At 35.6% G+C, this 19,916-nt stretch overlaps 1 protein-coding gene and 1 long non-coding RNA gene across 3 annotated transcripts; one reads left to right on the forward strand and one right to left on the reverse strand.

Annotated features, from left to right (window-relative positions):
• The first annotated feature begins 3,458 nt into the window (after nucleotides 1-3,458).
• Nucleotides 3,459-13,627, forward strand: LOC120419306 (aquaporin AQPAn.G-like). Of its 2 annotated transcripts, none has more exons than XM_039581974.2 (4): nucleotides 3,459-3,812; nucleotides 12,483-12,733; nucleotides 12,793-13,167; nucleotides 13,233-13,627. In XM_039581974.2, exons 1-4 carry the CDS (start codon nucleotides 3,698-3,700, stop codon nucleotides 13,374-13,376), a joined length of 885 nt encoding a protein of 294 aa, XP_039437908.1. In that variant the 5' UTR covers nucleotides 3,459-3,697; the 3' UTR covers nucleotides 13,377-13,627. The 2 variants fall into 2 exon arrangements, with proteins under 2 accessions (XP_039437908.1, XP_039437907.1); XM_039581973.2 differs by lacking the exon at nucleotides 3,459-3,812 and adding an exon at nucleotides 10,106-10,265.
• Nucleotides 13,521-16,099, reverse strand: LOC120419309 (uncharacterized). Its single transcript, XR_005605693.2, has 2 exons — nucleotides 15,273-16,099; nucleotides 13,521-14,403 (listed from the first exon to the last, which is right to left on the reverse strand). It is a non-coding gene; the product is annotated as an uncharacterized LOC120419309 (long non-coding RNA).
• Between the last annotated feature and the right edge of the window lie 3,817 nt (nucleotides 16,100-19,916).

Genomic DNA, 19,916 nt, shown 5'->3' on the forward strand with positions numbered 1-19,916 from the left:
GTATGAATGGCCAATATCGATGGGTGACGTGCGAACGCCGCGAAAGGGTTTAAGGTCAATCAGTTGGACGTGATTTGTTTTGAAGTGAGGTTGCGGTTTTGAAAACAAATCGAACGGCAAGATTGATGAGCTGCATTTGAAGCTAGCAGATGGTCGGAAATTGGGGATTTTTCATATCTGAAAGTTTGATAGCAAAGGTTTGTATGCGTTCAATCCAGACCTAGAAATCTTTCCAACTTGAGATGAATCAATGAATCTAATGGCTTTTTTTTAACCCGGACTTTAAGCTGATTTTGATGAACTAATTGAATCAAATTGTGGTTAAAACGTTTCAATAATTTTAAATAAATTCAATTCAATTTAAGTTTACAATTCTTACAACCTTTTAGAGTTTTGGAGTTCCTTTCAACTATGATGTGTACTATAGTTCATTTTGATGTAATTGGATATTCTGACAATAGATTTGGCAAGAGAAAAAAAAAAATAAAAAAAAACCTTCAAGAAATCTTTATAGCGATTTAATTTAAACGAAAAAAAACACCAGGTCGAATCACAAAAAGTAGGTATGTTTTCGCAATTCCGCTGTGAAACTGTCAATTTTTCCTGCCCTTCTGGAAAAATGAAACGGCCTACTTTTCCCTACCAAAAATAACAAAATGGGAAATTCATAACTTTCAAAACCAGGGCTGAAAAGTTCTATTTTTCAGTACTGTGATGGGGTCTAAAAAGTTTTCAACACTAGTTTCTAGAAGTAACGTTTTAAGTATTTTTTGTGTGTTTTGAACGGTCCGTTTACTAAACCAGGGGGGGGGTGACATCTATATCTCACTACAGGCAGCTCAACCTCAGCCATCATCAGCTGTCAATTACGGCACCAGAATAAAAAAGAGCTGTCATTTACGGCACCAAAACAAAGCCAGAACAAAAGAACAGCTGTTCATTACGGTAAACCTCGTTGGATAAATGTACGACTCGTGCTGAAAAAATGTTCTTTTTGCAACTTGTTGCATAAACTACTATTATTCAATTCAAACTCAATTTCAAATTCCTGCCAAAATTGTATTATTTGGAATGCTTTAAATATTGTATACAATGTACATTGAAAAATTAATGCACTTAAAAGAAAATCGTTTATGAGTGCTTAAAACCTTTGAATACATTTGAAAGAAAATCGTTCATAAGTGCTTAGAGAACTAACAAATATTTAACGCTTTTCAAAATAAAATAAAAACCTTGTAAGGACTTTTTTGATAGAACAGATTGAATCAAATGAAATGTTGTGATTGAAGATCAACGAAATAATTTATTGATATTTTATATATTTATTATTCTTATTTTAAAACTATTAAAAAAAACAACCATAGTTTCAACAGTTCTATATGATCTTATTTTAGCGAGATATATTTTTTTGGAAAATTAACTAAAATCATACAACGATCGAAACGTTGAAAATGAAAAAAAAACCGAAAAAGTTATTCGAAAAATTTTCAAAGAAGGATCAATACTATTTTAAGGACTGATCATACAAATTGGGCAAGTGAATATTTTAAAATCTATCTCCTGAGAAGTGATTTTCTGATCGATTTGGTGTCCTCGGCAAAGTTGTTGGTAATGGAGCACCCGCAGTCGAGCAGTTTTTGACAGTTCGCTCCATAAGAAATACATTGTAGAAAAGCAAAAACTGCTCCATTATGAGGACTTTCAGAAAAAAAAGATACACCATAAAAAATCCCGTTTTTTTCAACTGACAAAAAACACAACATACAAACTAAAACAATATTTTTAGATGGAATTTAAAATTTCCAATCGAAAATGACTCTACAAATTTGTAGAGTGAATGCAAAGTGAGTTTTTCTCAGTGTCATCCATCAGCTCTGTTTTTTCAACTCGCTTTATCTTAGAAACTATTGGTTCTATTTTCAAAGTTAAAAAGTGAAACTTTTGTGATTTTATTGCTCTTAATTGAAATAAATTTGAAATTTAAATGAAAAGACCAACATTTGAAAATATCCAAAATAAGTGATTTCAGCCCTTTCAAAAAAAGTAAATCTTGAATCTAAAATTTATTTATTATTTTTTATAGTTAGAGCAGAACATTTAAAATAGTTTCGTTTTTAACGTTGAAAATAGAACCAATAGTTTCCAAGATAAGGCGAAAAAAGAGCTTATTGATAATGCATTTTATAGAAAATTTAGTCATTTTCGATTGCAATAGTTTTGGAAATTTATTTTGACATCATTTTTAATTATTTCAAAATCAAATGTTTTTTTACATACACATCTTTCGTACCAGATTTGTACTATCCTGAACTCTTCTAGGATAAAAAAAAACCTCAACTTTTACTGTTTAAATTTCAAATGAATGGATTTATTCCGTTGTAATAATTTACAACTTTGCCGAAGACACCAAATCGATCAGAAAATCCATTCACATGATACAGATTTTGGAATATATATTCAAATACCCATTTTGTATGACTAGCTTACGAAATTTTATTCTTGTGCTACAGGGAATGCACGGACAAAGTTTCATCCAAATAAAAAAAACGCAAAATTGAAAATCTCGGAAAAAAAGCGTTACTAAGCTCTAAAGAATCACTGTCAAGTATGTAATTTTAAATTATAAATCAAATTGTCATTCTTGTTCAAAAAGATTTGCCATAATAAAAAAATATATAAATTGTAGACAGCTTCTAAGCTTAAGAATGTTGCACACCTCACATTGAATGCTAAATTTATCAATGCAATCAAAAATATAAATTTGAAGAGAACATAAAAAACAACGATGTAAAAGAGAATATTGATGTAATTTGATCATTATTCTTACGATCGCGAAATTTCTCAAATAACAGGCTGAACAAGTTCCATGATTACCCTTAACCCTACAAAATTTCAGCCACTTTTGGCTTCACCAGCTCGAGCAAATTCTTCCGCAATACCTAGAACGTGAAAAATCTTTTGCTTGATCATCAAGGGGGAGAAAATCTCTCTCTTCCTGCAGAGCACGTGTACAGTGTACATTGTACGGGAGAGAATAATTTATGAAAACTTTGACATTAAATGCTTGTTGGTCTTAAGTACATTTAAGAACTTTAATGAATTATATAATTTTTGAAATAAAATCCTTAAAAGTTACATTAAAAAAGTACAGTTTGTTTTTGGATTGGTTATTTTGAAGTTATCCCTCTTTTGTGAAATAGCTGTCCAAACTTTTGGACACCATGTTTTGATAAATTATGTATATTGATAAATAAAAAAAAAAATGAAATAACAGATTTTTTTTTTCAAAATTATAATATCAGAATTTAATTTTTTCGTAACAAGAAAACTAAAAAAGAAAATAGAAGAGTAAATAGGACAACTATGCATTCAAATCCGGCTCATCTCTCAACCCAACTATACAAATTCAATCCACACGGTGAGCTTAGGCAAAGCTGGCCAGTGTCGTCGTCGGAGTCGTAGCCGGTTGGCAGTCTGCCCTCGGTTGGCGCGCAAAGCGGTCGCGGAACATTGCGCATTTCTGCTTTTTCAGCAGACATTTTTAACTTTTTTTTGTTGTGTTTGTGCATGTACGTGTCCGTTGTGCATAATGTGTATCGTGTAATCGTGTTTTATTAAGGGCGCGTTTGAAGACCGGTTATTTTGAGTTCGAAAAATCCCGATCGCTGAACCCAAATCGAGCAAAAAATCGCGAAAGATGAGTTCGGCCGATGAAGATCAGAAAGGTGGTGCCAGGAGTAAGGATCCTGGCATGGCATTCCCGGGTCACAACGGGTTCGTTGGTGGCCAACCTAAACCGCCGAACGTCCTAGGTAAGCCCTGCGGCGATCAGCCGGGTCAAGGTCAGGTCATGATCGGGTTTCGGGGGGTGTGTACGGAGCTGTTGATCGATGGCCCGATTTGTTTTGGTCTGGTGCCAAAAAAGAACGTCGCGAAAAAAAGACAGACTAATTGACACCGACGGCGACGACACACGAACTCTGATAACAAAGAAACTAATTGATTTCAATTTTGGATTTCGGAGGACAAACTCCGACATCGCGTGCCAAATTTGACGGAGTCAATTGATACTGAGTTGGCGCTATCGAGCTTGAAATGTACACACGGAAGATACTGTACATGTACTGAACAGTTTATGGAGCGATTATGGAGATAGAGAGAGGTTAACCGGTGCGTCGGATGAAAGGACGTGTAGAAATGGGAAATTTATTCTAAGCCGTAGTCAACGCAGTGGATTACACGGATTAAAATGTTTTATGTGACATTCTATTAGCGTTTTATTTTAATTAATGCATTTAAGATCTTGAGAGAGGTAAAATCAATCATGGAAATTCTCACCAAATCGGATAAACGTGGGATTCAATGACTTATTTTACAGTTCAGACTCGGTTATCCGAAGTCCTTGCAAAAATGACATTACGGACAATCTTATCACAGCAACAAACTCATGGTTATATGTGTAATGTTATCACTTTTCTGGTGTAATGTCACTTTTTCAGTCGAAATTGAGGTAAATTTTCACCATAAAAAAGGTCAACCTTCTGAAATTACACCTTCCCAATTTAGACAATTTTATTTTTGAAGGGCTGTTTCTCGGCAATGGTTTGGATTAGTTTAATTTGATTAGTGCGCTGGAAGTGGGGACGCGAAATCGTGATTATGCAGGTTAATTTTTTTGAGTGCTTAGGTGTGATTTTTTGTGATCTTAATTAATTGTTTTGTGATTTTCAAAGCCCTTCCTATATCATCGTTGATCGGAAGGCACGGCGTCGGGTAAATTGTGTATAATTTTTTGAATACGATTTTATTTTATTTATTTTTTATGATTTCTATATAGTGATCGAAAGACGCACTGACATTTTGGATCGTCGAGTTAATAGTGGAACAAAATAATTGTGTGTCAGTGACTTTGTGTGTTAACCAAAAAGACCTTGCCATAGCATCGTTGCTCGGAAGGCTCGCCGACGGGTCTGTTATGAAAGTCCTCCCCATAGCATCGTAGCTCGGGAGGCATCGAAAAACCAATACCTTATCCTACTAACCCAAAAAAATAATAATCACGTGATGCTTGAAGGAGATGCTGTGGATTCAACGGTCTCAAGCGGTATCAACAAGTATATAGCGAAAAACTGTGTGCTTGATGAGTCTGCAACTTCAACTATCGGACTAACATTCCTCCCTTTCGTTGAACTGCAGGCTTCTTGGGAGGGCGCCGGTATTGACTAATAAAGTAGGGATCTTCAGAGGTTAAACAGTGAACGGATGGTTGGCTCCCACTGATCATTTTTGATTCATTGTTTAACTTCAGCTGATCTGCCAATAACGGAGTAGCAGCTCATTGGCAGTCAACCATGCTCATGCTCATTTTCATGCTCAATGGTTTGGATTAGTTTAAGATATGCATTGGTTCTTATGTAAAATTGTCCGTGGAAAATAAAACAGATATGAAATCAACCTTCTATCGCCCATGGTTACTCCAGGGCACCACACATTTTTGTCTTCAAAATATTTTTTTTTTGCCTAAACTTTATTGAAAATACTAAAATTTCAGTGATGCTGAAACTTTGGTTAGCAAACGAAATTTCATTACACTTGTTCAACTTATTCTACACTGTAAAAAAGGTTGAAAATAACCTCTTCAAAAAAAAATTCAATAAATTTCATAAAATGTGTAAAAATGTGAACCTGATGAAAATTTACCAAAAACTGATGAAAATTAATTAGTTCCTGATGCAATATTAAACTTTTTTTGACACAAAATATGTCATAATTCCCTGATTAATATTACCATAATTATTTTTTTCTGTGTACTTTTGATGAATTTGACGTTTAGGATGTGCATCGGTTTGAAGTTATTTTAGAAAATTGAATTTCAATGGAGCAATTCTCTACAAAACCGGCCGATTTCGACCATTTTTATTTTTTGTATTTTTTGATTTGGCTCAAACTTTGTGGGGGCCTTCCCTATGACCAAAAAAGCCATTTTGCATCATTAGTTTGTCCATATAAATGTCCATACAAATTTGGCAGCTGTTCATACAAAAATGGTACGTAAATATTCGAAAATCTGTAACTTTTGAGTGAATTTTTTGATCAATTTGGTGTCATCGACAAAGTTGTAGGTATTGTTAAGGACTATTTAGAAAAAAATAGGTACACGGAAAAAAAAATTCCCGATTTTTTTATTAACTTTTTTTTCACAAAAACTCAAATTCCCAAAATACGTATTTTTTGATTTTCGAGATTTTTTGATATGTTATAGGGGACAAAAATCCGCAACTTTTGAGCTATAGAGAAACATGGTCAAAAAATCTGGCGCCGAGTTATGATTTTTTGAAAAACTGGTGATTTTTGGAAAAAATCTAAATTTCACACATAATTTTTTTTGACCTCATTTTTTAATGCAAAATTGAATTTGCAATCGAAAAGTACTTTACAGATTTTTTGATAAAGGGCTCCGTTTTCAAGATATAGCCACCGAAAGTTTGATTTCAGCGAAATATTTGCAGTTTTTCAATTTTTAAAAATAGTGACCATGAGTGACCATTTCTAAAAATATTTTTTTTTGAAAAGTTCAGAAAATTTGCTATAAAATTGTCTAAGAGACATTGAAGATTGGACCTCTGGTTGCTGAGATACAGCGGCTTAAAGAAAAAGAAACACGAAAATTGAAGTTTTCTAAGTCTCACCCAAACAGCCCACCATTTTCTAATGACGATATCTCAGCAATCAATGGTCCGATTTTCAATGTTAATACATGAAACATTCGTGAAATTTTCCGATCTTTTCGAAAAAAATATTTTGAAAAAAATTAAATCAAGACTAACATTTTAAAAGGGCCAAACTTTGAATATTATGCCCATTAAAAATGTTAGTCTTGATTTAAAAATATTCAAAATATTTTTTTCGAAAAGATTGTTTTAACATTGAAAATCGGACCATTAATTGCTGAGATATCGTCATTAGAAAATGGTGGGCTGTTTGGGTGAGACTTAGAAAACTTCAATTTTCGTGTTTCTTTTTCTTTAAGCCGCTGTATCTCAGCAACCAGAGGTCCAATCTTCAATGTCTCTTAGACAATTTTATAGCAAATTTTCTGAACTTTAAAAAAAAAATATTTTTAGAAATGGTCACTCATTGTCACTATTTTTTAAAATCGAAAAACTGCAAATATTTCGCTGAAATCAAACTTTCGGTGGCTATATCTTGAAAACGGAGCCCTTTATCAAAAAATCTGTGAAGTACTTTTCGATTGCAAATTCAATTTTGCATAAAAAAATGAGGTCAAAAAAATTTTATGTATGAAATTTCGATTTTTTCCAAAAATCACCAGTTTTTCAAAAAATCATAACTCGGCGCCAGATTTTTTGACCATGTTTCTCTATAGCTCAAAAGTTGCGGATTTTTGTCCCCTAAAACATATCAAAAAATCTCGAAAATCAAAAAATACGTATTTTGGGAATTTGAGTTTTTGTGAAAAAAAAGTTAATAAAAAATCGGGAATTTTTTTTTCCGTGTACCTATTTTTTTCTAAATAGTCCTTAACAATACCTACAACTTTGCCGAAGACACCAAATTGATCAAAAAATTCCTTCAAAAGTTACAGATTTTCGAATATTTACGTACCATTTTTGTATGAACAGCTGCCAAATTTGTATGGAAATTTATATGGACAAACTAATGATGCAAAATGGCTTCTTTGGTCATAGGGAAGGCCCCCACAAAGTTTGAGCCAAATCAAAAAATACAAATAAAATCCATTTCCGGTTTTGGTAGAGAATTGCTCAATGTTCTCAATAAAAAGCTGAATCATAAACTCAGCTAACGAAAATTAAAAAAAAAATCCCAAAATTTATCTAATACAATCATAATTATAATTATTAATTTCCATACAGTCAAAAAAATCAAAATCAAACCATCCACATTAACCCCCGGGTCTTTTGTGGTCTCTATTGCAAGTTTCTGCTCGAACCTAGGAATCCGAAGAATTGAATGGGGAGAGCACCCAAACCTCTTTCTACTCCTTCTAAAAACGTGGGTTTTATAGAAAACTTGGATGTATGGGTATCAAAAGATCGAAAATTTTATGCCCTTTCTGATGCCACATAGGTTGACTTGTGAATTGTGGACCGGTTCAGATGCCGGCGGATTTTCCGACGACGTAATTCCGGGTTGGTACGAAATTCCAACGAAAAATCGATTCTATCGATACAAATACCCCCAAAACGGTGATATACCCACTCCAAAATGTTTATTTAGCAATTCTATGGTAATATATTGACATTTAGTTGAATTATGTTTAGATAAGTTTTACGTAGAATTTCCAGAGTAATATAAACTTTTATACTAAGTAGTTAGTAAACTTTATATTCAATCCAAATAATTTTTTTAATCAGTCAAGGATGCCTATTTGGAGTTGGGAGACTGGATTTATGGTGATTTGTCAACAAATAACATTATTTATGTTAATTTTTCGAAAGGTGTACAAACTTTTTTTGCACCTTTTTTATTTTCGTAATAGTATTTGTTATATAACTTTTTATAGAAATCATCTTTTCATGAGCTTTTTGTAGCAAAATGTTTGGCATGAGTTTTTGAACAAAACGTAGTACTAGGTTCCTGTCAAACTTTAAATTTTTTACATGTTTCATCACAAAATGTGCATAGTGCCCAAGGGGTGTAAATACTTTTTTTACATACTGTGGCCCGCTGGGCACGCTTTTGAGCCGTCGACAACGGTTTTAAGTTATTGATTTACTTTGACAGAATCACACAAAATAATAACCAAAAAGGGCATTTTTCACTCAAATTGTCAATTTTCTCAAAATTTACAAATTTCTTTGATTGGGCGGTAAATATTGTTCCAAAAATACATCGATAATTGTAGACCGCCTGTACACAGTTTTGGCGAACTGCAAAAAACTATCATGACGATATCTTTAAAACATACTAAACTAACACCATAATACAAAACAAATCAGATTGTTAATTACATTTAAGAATGGCACCACTTTTTCAGTACAAAAATGGGCTATACTGTACAAATTCCCCCTATTACTCGAGCTTGGAGTTTAGGTGTTAAAAGAACAGTTTTGTATATTTTTCAGATTTTTTTGGGGTGAAAAATCATCAGTCCTATTAATTTATTCAGTTTTTACAAATTCATGAATATTTTTATTATTTTAAAAGTTTAGATTTTCAGTCAATAAAAGCAAAAATCCAATATATAAATCTCGGATTAGTTTTCAAAAAGACTTTATAGCCAATGGTAAACAAAGCCTTTTTTGCATCGGTATTCGATCACTTACGAAAAAACAATTTCAAAAATGTTTAAGATTGTTCATCTACACGTCTTTCAAGTGCCCCAAACAAAAGATAAATAAAATTTTGTTACAATTTGGAGAAAATCGAATATGATGTGGGAGGTCACGGTGGCTCTTACGACTTTTTGAAACTCACTGTTATAGTTTATTGTGAAGGTAAAATAAAAAAAACATTGATTTGTTTGGCATGTCTATCTTGTACTTCAAAATCTCTTCAAAAATCAGGGGGTAAAACAAAATTGTTAAATAAATCTTTTTAAATTTCAATTGTGAAAAAATATTTGTTTAGAGTCACAGAAGCTTACGCTCTGTAATGATAACATTTCAATAAAAGCTCACGATTTTTAAGTTATTCAAGTTTTCATTATTCACCGTAAACGTCATACAGATTTCTATCAATCTATCAACAAAGACATTCTTTTCTAGATTCCACATGTGCACACAATCAGTCACAAATTTTCCCACGAGAAACCTCTCAGAAAGTCCATATTCCGGGCCGCTTTTTATCATGAATCGTTGCAAAAATTACAAGTGCTGTTTACATGTGAGTGCGATCTGAACATGTTAGCCCAATGATTTGCCCCCCCTCGAGACAGAAGGCTGACTAACTGTTTGAATGGCTGGGTGAGAGATTGGCTGAGGGGGGAGGATACTGACTCTGTTATCGATAATGAGTGGCTCTAATGGAAGCCGCCCGCTATCACCACTTGTCAAATGTTTGACGTTGAGCTTTGGACGCAAATTGTGCTTAACTACCCGAGGTGGCCGTATTATCGATCGAGTTTTAGTTCGATTGCGTTGCTGCAAATGTGCGGTCGGTCATGGCTCGCGGAACGGGTTGGAATTTGTTCAAGTCCACTGTGGGCTACAAGTTGGGACAAGATCGGTTGAGTGGGAACAATAGTGTAAACCAGAGTGTTCTGGATGACGGGGATTCCAAAGGTGGGTTTTGCTACTCAAGCTGAGTGTGTGAATTATAGAGGTAAACGTCTGGAAGATCGTGAAGTACTCCACATTGGCTGGGGGTGATTATTGGTGACAAACAGAGCTGTGCAGTGCAAATTACGGGCAAGATTGTGTGAAAAATGTGGAAATGACACCTGACGACTAAAATAGTCATTATTTTTACAATCTAAATAAACAAGAAGCATACAAAAGGCAGAAACCAGTGAACATTAATTCATGCATGTGTTTGTTTAAGGAATAGAAAAACTGCATTGCTATGAGTGAAATTAGTTAGTGTGTAATTTTTAAGGTTAAAAATAGCACTTTAATAATGTAACAACACCTAAATTTGGACTGAAAAAGTGTCAGAACATTGGAAAAGTGGTAAATTTACACATTTTAATGTAAAAAAATATAAGATGTACCGATTTCCAGATGTAATATTAGGGGAAATTGTCGTATGTTTGGCAGGTTAAGCACTCGCTCCTAACTCCATCCAATTTGCCGATTTTCACTATTTAAACAACTAATTTTGTAAAACTTTTGATAGAAACTTGCTTGCTCACTTCTTATTGAGCTATTTATCACTCGAGTTCAGTTGAAAACGCTTTTAATTAGCTTTAATTGAATGTCAAAGTTCTGACCTGCCAACATTAGAGGCACGCTGGAATTAGATGCTACCATGATTTTTTACTGTTTGTTTTATTACGATTTTTTTTGGTTGTTGCATATTGAACATTCTCGCATCATCAGAATTCTGTTAAATTTGTAGTTCCACAAACAAACAAAATCAACAATTCTTTGGCTGATGGTGTTGATTATCATTCTTTATTTGACTTGTTTTCGTTTGGATGGTTTGCTAAAAACATCAAAATCAAATTAGCGCGTGCCAGTCCCGCCGAATGCAGGTGGATTTTTTTTTGTTTTTATTGTAGGTCACGTTTGCATGCATTTTCTGTTTGGTTTCAAATGCTGTGCATTTTCCAAAAATACTGAAATTTAGTTTTTTGAAAAAAATACAGTTTTTTGTAAAATTTTGGTCGAAATATCATTTAACATTATTTTAACTGTAGAGTTGGGAAAAACATAATTGCTCAAATTTCTTTATTATGTGCCGCAACACCAACCAAAAATTTTTCTTTGCATTTTTGATTCATGGGGAGGGCGTAAACAAACAGATTTTTGAAATATGCGAAGCGAAAGTTTTACGCTTTTTTCGCTTCATTAGATTTATTTTGGAAAACACTTAAATTTAAAATATATAATATATTTTCGAAAAATTACGGCATTTTGTAAAAAAAAAGTATTTTTCAACTTTTGTTTCAGCATAATTTTAGTATCATTTGACCTAATGTCACCTCCTCTAGGTGAGGTGAGATTAGGTCAATTTTCATACAATTGGCATTAAAGGTAGAGTTCATCAAATTCCGCTATATTGTAGCAAAACTATTTTACGTTAAAATTTTTCGACATCGTTGAATTCTATTTGTTATTTAGAAATAACTAGAGGTGTATAATTTTTGGACCCACGGTCTCTCTAGCTTACGGAACTACTGATTCATTCTGCACAATTCTCTTTTCGATAATTTTGAAAGCAAAACAGTTTGAAATGCAATTTGAAACACATCGAAAAAAAAACAACATTAACTTGAACTGATAAGGAATATTTAGAGTTTTGTTGTTGTTGTGGAGCGATAATTTACTGTTCGTATTGTTTAAATTTTCATTCTCATTATTGTTAAATTTAGTTAAAAATTAATATCCATTACTTTAAAATCATGCACGTGATTTGGAAAGCATTTCCACGATGTCCACGCGCGCTCACCGTTAGTACCAAAATTGACGTTCAGGTGTCTTCGCTGAGCTACTGCCATAACGGTGCATGTGAGATTGTTTTATGGCGACCATAATGGTGATTTCAACGCAGTCGCAGTTTCCACCAACATTGTACCACTAATACTAGTTTAGCTTGCCACACGTGCAGGTCGTCAAAAGATAAATATTGATGCCGGTTTGTTGTGCAAATATTGTTTGAGTTTTGCTTATATTCTTGTGATTACAACTGAGCTACTTTTACAAAGACTTGGAACGAACTTTTAGACTACTTGGGAGGTAGATCATCACTTCTCACCACTCAGTGTGCTCCTGTGCTTGTCTACCTTCGGGCGTTTTCCCATAATCTCACCATACGGTATTCTCGTCTTCTCATCTTAGGAACCGGTCACAGCGCTCGAGATGTGGTCTCCATCGTGCTGGCGGAGTTCCTCGGCACCGGTATGCTCATGTTCCTAGGGTGTATGTGCTGCGTGGCCGGATTTGGCAACACGCCAACCAACGTGTCCGGCGGAATCGGGTTCGGCTTTACCGTCATGATGGTGATTCACACCTTCGGGGTCGTTTCCGGGGCCCACATCAACCCGAGCGTGTCGATTGCGGCCTTTATCTACGATTTGGTTACGTTTCCGGTAAGGGGTTTGATGGTTTGGTTTTGGGTCTAGTGAATTTGAATATTTCTCTATTTTAGATGCTCATCCTGTACATTATTGCTCAATTCGCCGGTGCAATCTGCGGTTACGGCTTGCTGATGGCCGTATCACCTTACAAAGTATTCACGGCAGCCCTGGACGAGGGCAACGGGTCCTGCGTAACAGCCCCGCACGCAGATCTCAGCACGTGGGAAGCGTTTGGGGTGGAGTTCTTCATTACGACCATTCTCATCTGGAACTGTTGCGGCCTGTGGGATCCGCGGAACGCCAAAAACACCGACTCGACCTCCATCAAGTTTGCCCTGATCGTGGCCGGACTCTCGATCGCCGCAGGGCCGTACACCGGGGCCAGCATGAACACGGCCAGAACGTTTGCGCCGGCCGTTTGGAACGGAAGTTACAAGGGATTGTGGGTGAGTTGAACGATCAACTGAATTCTCAAACAATTTGATGCCAATCTGTCTTTCCTCGAAATTAGATCTACTTCGTGGCACCGCCACTGGCCGGGCTGATTATGCCCCTGATCTACAAGTACGTCTTCCGGAGAGAGCTTCCCGCCGAGGTTCCGCTGATCTACCCGGAGGAAATGAAGGTCCAAACCGTTGATCAGCATCGGTTTTAGACCGTCCGGTTTGCTCAAGCGCCAAATTTCGAAACATTGCTCAGTTTTGTATCTTCTTGCGTTGAAAGCGCGCCAAAAACTAAAGTCTGTCATAGAGTTAGTGTTTATATGCGTGTATTATTGTGCATTACTGCTAAGGTACCATCTTAAGATTCTCAAGAAAAAAGATATTTGATGATCGGTCGTTTTAAGTGCGAAAACAATTGTGCTGTTATTTCGGTGTCAGGAATAAACTTATTTATTATCAAAAATTGTTCATTTTCATTTCTTCACATCTTTGATTGTTGTTTTTAAAGCCATATTCACGCGTCATTTTTGTGTGGTTTTCTTGTTTTCCTCAACCGAGGAGAAGATATTTTCCTATTTTTGGCCCGTCACAGTCAGCAGTGCTTTGACACCTCGGCGGCCAACTTAAACGTGACAAAGCAAAAACCAAGCCGGTTTTCACGTAAGCAGGAAAACTGGCGCTAACCAGAATGGCCGACCAACGTCAAAACTCCATTATTGGTTCACGGTGAAACGAAGTCAGCGTTCAATGTCATACGCAAAACTCGCAAAAGTTTTCTAAAAGTTCAACTATTTTTAAACTATTACAGAAAATTGAGCATAAAGATTGGCCCACAGGAAGACGGTGACATTGGTTGTACTTCAAATTGATTTTTAACTATTGGGTGACAATGTATAAAGTTATTTTTTTTTCATCCACAAAAAAACTAATCAGACTTTTTTAATTCCCTTTAGTCCCGAAATTTACAATTTTATTTATTGGTCGGGAAATCACACTTTTTGTTTTTAATCACAAATTCAAGTTCTGCTGTCTCATTTTAGTCAAATTTGAGTGATTTGTTGCCCAATAGTTGGTACTGCGTATTCAGGGGATAACCGTTGATTCCGACGACCTTGTATGTATTGCCGTTGAGCCCGATGAGGGGGAACGAATCGACCAGGTCTCTTCGAGAAAGTTATCATCTAGACAATTTCTTTTATATCTGGCCATGTTAGAATTTGCTGCGTGTTTTTCCCAGACCTGTATGAGCGATTAAACAAAAAAAAAAATGTCCATGGTATTTCCCGTATAAACTTTAGCCCGCTTTAGGCAAGCCAGTTTTTCAACGAAATGAGCTGAAATTTGGCGTGAGAGTCCCTATGGGTATGTCCTAAAAGGAGAACCACACCAGAACTAACTTTGAGAACGTTTCGAAATCCTACAGTACACCCCGGAAATGTCTAGCGGATAAAGGGATACTTCGTGTAGACGCCCTTGCTCCCATCACGTCACTAATGATATACACTCAAACCCCGACGGTTTGACACCAACTGTAGTCAAACTAACGGGATCACTTTTTTGTTTGATACCCCTTTTACACGGAGTTCACACACACTACGTTTGTTCTGATAGTGTACGTGAGCGCCGTGAAGTGACAGTTCGTCACTTTTTAGTTTGACTTTGACCAACCAACGGGGTACAAACTTAAAAAGTGTCAAACGAAAAAGTGTTGAAGTTAACTAATGGCTAATGTTCACCCGAACTTTCATTAGAGAAGCAGACAGTCCACAACTCACAACGCACGACTGAGGGAAGACTCTACCGGTTTTATAGTAAAATTGGCGTGAATTGTCCTATTGGGTTGTAAATATGCCAGAATGAATGAAAGTCCAAATTCGCTCCAGATGACGGTAGAAGAGATTAATCGAAAAAATACTAAATAATTGGATAGAAAATGGCACTCAACAGGAAATTATTCAAAAATGAAAATTGATGAAAATAAATCCATTAACGAAAATTATCATTTTGACGACTTATTGTGTCGATTTCGCTTCACTACAATTTGTCCATGTCCGCTATAAAAGATTTCTCTCAAATGACCTCTTCTCAGTTGAAATGGATTTCTTTACCCTAATCAACCTTCTGCTGCTATCCCATCGCGTGGCCGGTGAAGTTAGAAACGGGAGCTATACACCATTTGAACCCTTCCAAGCCAAACAATTCTACGGCCGAGTAATCCATTGGATTCCGGACAACTTCGGACACAGCCCGTTCAACACGTTCGACGAGTGGCACTTCCAGCCCGAATCCGTCGTAGAAATGTTCGTGTCCTCGTCAGAATCAATCCTCCTCAATGTAACTCTGCGTTGCCAACAGCCGGATCCATCGACTGGCCAACTACCTCCGCTAAGCGTCTGGACTGGACGACAACGGGGGGAACCGAGCGAATGGAGCGATGAAAACTTTAGTCTGGGCCAGAACCATCGATCGTTCAGTCTGGTCGGCTGTAAACAAAAGACGAATGATACCGTTGCGTATGGATGGCTGCACGCAGAGAAAATAGAGACACCAGGCTGGAAGCAGAAAAATGTCAGCTGTAACTTTATCAACGAATTTGTTATTGCACGCAGAAATCAGACTCAAGATACAACCTTATTAAAAGTGGAACCAGCAACTACAGCAGCTGAAGGATAAAATGCGAAATAAGTTGATTTTGATTTAAAGTGGATCGTGATTAAAGCATTTATTATTATTTTGATAACCATGTTTAAAGAATGGCACAAATTTTACAGAAAATAGGTTAAATATACCCTTTCTCAACCCATTTCTATTAAAGGCCAAAATGGCAGTTGACTTTGAACTTTGGCAGCTTGCATAAAGTGTTTTTGACTATTTCAATAAATAGCTCATGTATAAGTTAGCAAGCAACTTTCCAAGTTTAATTTTGCTGAAAATGGCGTTTTTCAATAAACTGTAACTCAAAGTCATTTCATTGTTCGTCCTAAGACGAAGTTCTTCGTCAAAATTCCATAACTGAGCATCTTCAAAGATCTGCTCATATTTGAAACAAAATCATATCTTTAAATATTTCTCAAAGATTTTCAAACAATTTAAATCGTGTTTTGCACAACAATAGCTTTAAAATGTCTGCCATCTTTCGTTACTCAACTCAACTCATCGTGGAACTCAAAAGATCGTGGAACATGTCGTTATGAGGAAAAATTTTAAGTACTTTTTAAATCTGTTATAACTTTTTTATTTTAAAGCGAATATATTGAACTTCAATTTTTTTTTTGCCTTCTTCACCATATATTATATTACTGTGTAATAGTATTCTACAAATTTGTAGAGCAGTACAAATACAAAACATTTGATGGATGCTAGTGAAAATTTTGATTGTAAACATCACGAGTTATCGCAATTTCATAAAATAGTTATTTGTTTTTGTTACTTTGTTTCGTAGTTCGTTATCTGTCGGGAGTAATCTTGTGAATCTACTTAATTCTGAGGGCTTTTGTTAATTTGATTTGGTTAACCGCGCTGAATTTTCTTGAAATAATTCGAACTGTCAAAAATCCACCAAAGCATCTACCACATTGATCGCTTAAAAATCTGTGGTAGAAAAGTATCCACCGGTAGATGCTTTGTTGGATTTTTGACAGTTCGAATTATTTCAAGAAAATCCACCGCGGTTAACCAAATCAAATTAACAAAAGCCCTCTGGTCTAAATGTTTTTTGACCACAATCGTACAGTTTTGCCCTCATCACCTTACTGAGGAAATTCTAAAAAAATACTCGGAAATTGAACTTCTTAATTTGACATCCTAGATCCACCTTCACATATACATAACGACTCAGTATCAAATTCTGAGCAAATTTCTGTGAGTGTGTAGGGATGTTAACTCTGTCATATAGAAATAGTCAAAACCCATAAAAAAACATTTTTTTCAACATTTTTTTAAAACCGCTGTAATTTTACAAGGATTGGACTTAGGACAGTGGTCAATAGAGGAGAAAAGCAACTCGCGACAAAATTTTGAGGCTAGGAATTTTGACAGGTATCATTTTCATAAAGCCTCCTTGTCTCTCCCACATAAAAACTGGGTACAATGTAGCTTTCAAACTAGGCCAAACTGTTAAAGTCACTCACAAAATGAACTTTGAGTGATTTGAGTTCATTCCTGACGTCACGATTTTCTCCTCTATATGGAGACTTTTATGTAAAACAAGCCTTACCCGACAAATTTCGTTCTGCCTTTTTTGTTTGTTGACGTTTTTAGCTTGTTTGCTTATCCTGCCTCCTGCGATCAAGATTTGAGTTTACGTAAAATTTCCCATACAATCTGCAGATTCTCCGGAATCGATCCAAGAGTGGCCAAAGTGGCAATTTTTAGCATATAAACCTTCTTTGGACTTATACGAACCCAACGCTACAAAAAGCACCTCGATCCGACGCTCCATATTGAACTGATTCGCGTTCGAACAAAACCGTCGATTTTTTTATATATAGAGATTGTCTGGAGAATCGTATTCGGTATATGCATATTTCAACGTTTAGAGCACTTTTCAAAAAAACGGTTTCAGAAAATGATTTTTATATTTTTTTGGTTTGCTCCATTGCTCCATCCTGCATTTTTCGTGAGTCTTTATGTAACATCTGCGGCTATTTTCACAAAAATTTTGAACAAAAAAAAAATCGGGGGCTCACCTTCAAATTTGAATTTTTAATTTAAAAATCAAAAAATCTCATAAAAGTGGCGTGTTTTTTTCTTTCAGTGTATTTTTTTGGAAGGCCCGTTAAATTTCCTACAATTTTGTCTTTAACCACTTTGATACTATGCAACGGCTTTAAGATACAGTAATTATGAATTACAAAAATATTTGAAACACTTACGCCCTTCTCAAATGTCATTATCTAGTGAATCCATATCGAGAAATTAAAAAGAGAGATGTGAGCCGGTAACATGGAGTGAAACTTTCGCAGCTGTCATTGTATACTTCACAGCAGCTCGACAGAAAGTTTAACTCCATGTTGCACTTTTAATTTCTCGATACAAAAAAAAAATGGCTGACATAAGCGTAGGATAACATGTCTACAAAGTTTCATTGAAATCCGAGAGGGTCCGGTACAACCGATTCCCTATTTGGGATGGAATTGCTCTCAAGTACCGTAATCTGGAGTGAATCAGGACTACAGTCTGAATAGGGACAGCAGTTTTTAGAGCACTCAAAGCTTTTAAATTTGGAAATTGATGTACACATTTTGTTGGCCTGAGTCTGTTCTAACCGAAACCAACCAGAAAAATCAAAATATTGTCCTCCAACATGGTTGAAACTGCTGTCCCAATTCGCCCCATGTGTCCCGATTGACCCCAGTTTACGGTACTTCAAAAGTGTTGATATCAAAACGATTTTGGATAAATTTCGCATGATTGTAAATAGGGTGGTTTTTGTAAGAATATCCGGCATGTTATATATTTTTAGAAAGATATTTAAAATAAAACCTTTCCAACGAGTCCAAAACATTGAAGATCTGACCATCCCTAACAAATGTTATTAGGACTTAGGTATTATTCATACACTATTTTAAGGCCGGATATTTTGATGAATATTTTAATGAATACGTTGTCCTGAACGAATGATGACAGGTTTTGTGACAAAAAAATGTGTGACGTTGCATCAGGAACTGATGAATTTTCATCAGGTTTTGGTAAATTTTCATCAGGTTCACATTTTTTACACATTTGTTATGTAATATTACTCAAAAAGAGGTAATTTCAACCAACCAAATTTTCAACCTTTCAAAATTCAACTTTTTTCTGTTTGTTAAACTTGTTAAAGGGAAATGATGTTATTTTTACAAAATGTATTCATATGTTTATAGGACCTAATAAGAAAAAGCATAGAATAGAAGTATAACTGAGAGCAAAAACAAGATGGCGACGTGTATCAGAAGTGCTGCATGGATTTTGCCACTTCTCACTATTCTGGCTTCACAGTGTACACCGAACCGGTATAACTGTCAAATCCAGCTGGTCTAATCCAATGTAAACAAACTGTAACAGTAGGACACTGCTAGTTCGGAAATATAATATCAAAACGAACGAAAATTGATTTATTTGTAGTATTCAGGATCAATACGAAAGACGGTGACTGAGCAGGCTCTAGATAAGTGGTCACCAAAGTGCGGGTCGCGGGCAGCACATAAGCGCCGTGTTCTGTGTGTGTTTTTTTATATACTAATATCTCAGTCCTTAAGAAAATTCCCGAATATCATGATATGAATTATAAACTTTTGGTGAAAGACCTGAAAGTGCCGTAAGGACTAAAGTTCTAGACTAGATGATGTTGTTTATTGAACTAACCGAAGTGTGGTAATTCGTCACCTCGTTCGTCACCGAGGTTTCATGTTAGTTTTTTTTTCACAAAACTCGAAGTTTAAAACTGACCCACCAGTTATTTTTTAACACTGAAGGTTTTGTTACATTGGGACCTATTGCCTGAGAATTTGAAAAAATACAGCTGTCAAAAATCTTGTGCGTTTATTTCAAATGTTGCTTAAAATTTTTGGTGTTGTCCTTTGTAATGGCTACACCCAGAACTGGGCATCGGCATACGAGAGGATAAAGAGCACGATTCGGTAGTAAAATGGTACTGTGTGCGGGCGGAGAGGATAAATCCCGAAACTACCGAGAGTACTTTACTCATGGTTCATTTTCCAAAAAAGTTCATCTATCAAAAAAAAAGTGCCGGTACCGAGACTCGAACCCAA

Source organism: Culex pipiens, chromosome 2 (assembly GCF_016801865.2).
Source record: "Culex pipiens pallens isolate TS chromosome 2, TS_CPP_V2, whole genome shotgun sequence".
NCBI classification, from domain to species: domain Eukaryota; kingdom Metazoa; phylum Arthropoda; class Insecta; order Diptera; family Culicidae; genus Culex; species Culex pipiens.

Coding starts and splice junctions, on each gene's coding strand:
- LOC120419306 (XM_039581973.2), top strand. CDS start 10,145: ATGGCTCGCGGAACGGGTTGGAATTTGTTCAAGTCCACTGTGGGCTAC. Junction 10,266..12,482: donor GGATGACGGGGATTCCAAAG/GTGGGTTTTGCT, acceptor TTCTCATCTTAG/GAACCGGTCACAGCGCTCGA. Junction 13,168..13,232: donor GAAGTTACAAGGGATTGTGG/GTGAGTTGAACG, acceptor CCTCGAAATTAG/ATCTACTTCGTGGCACCGCC.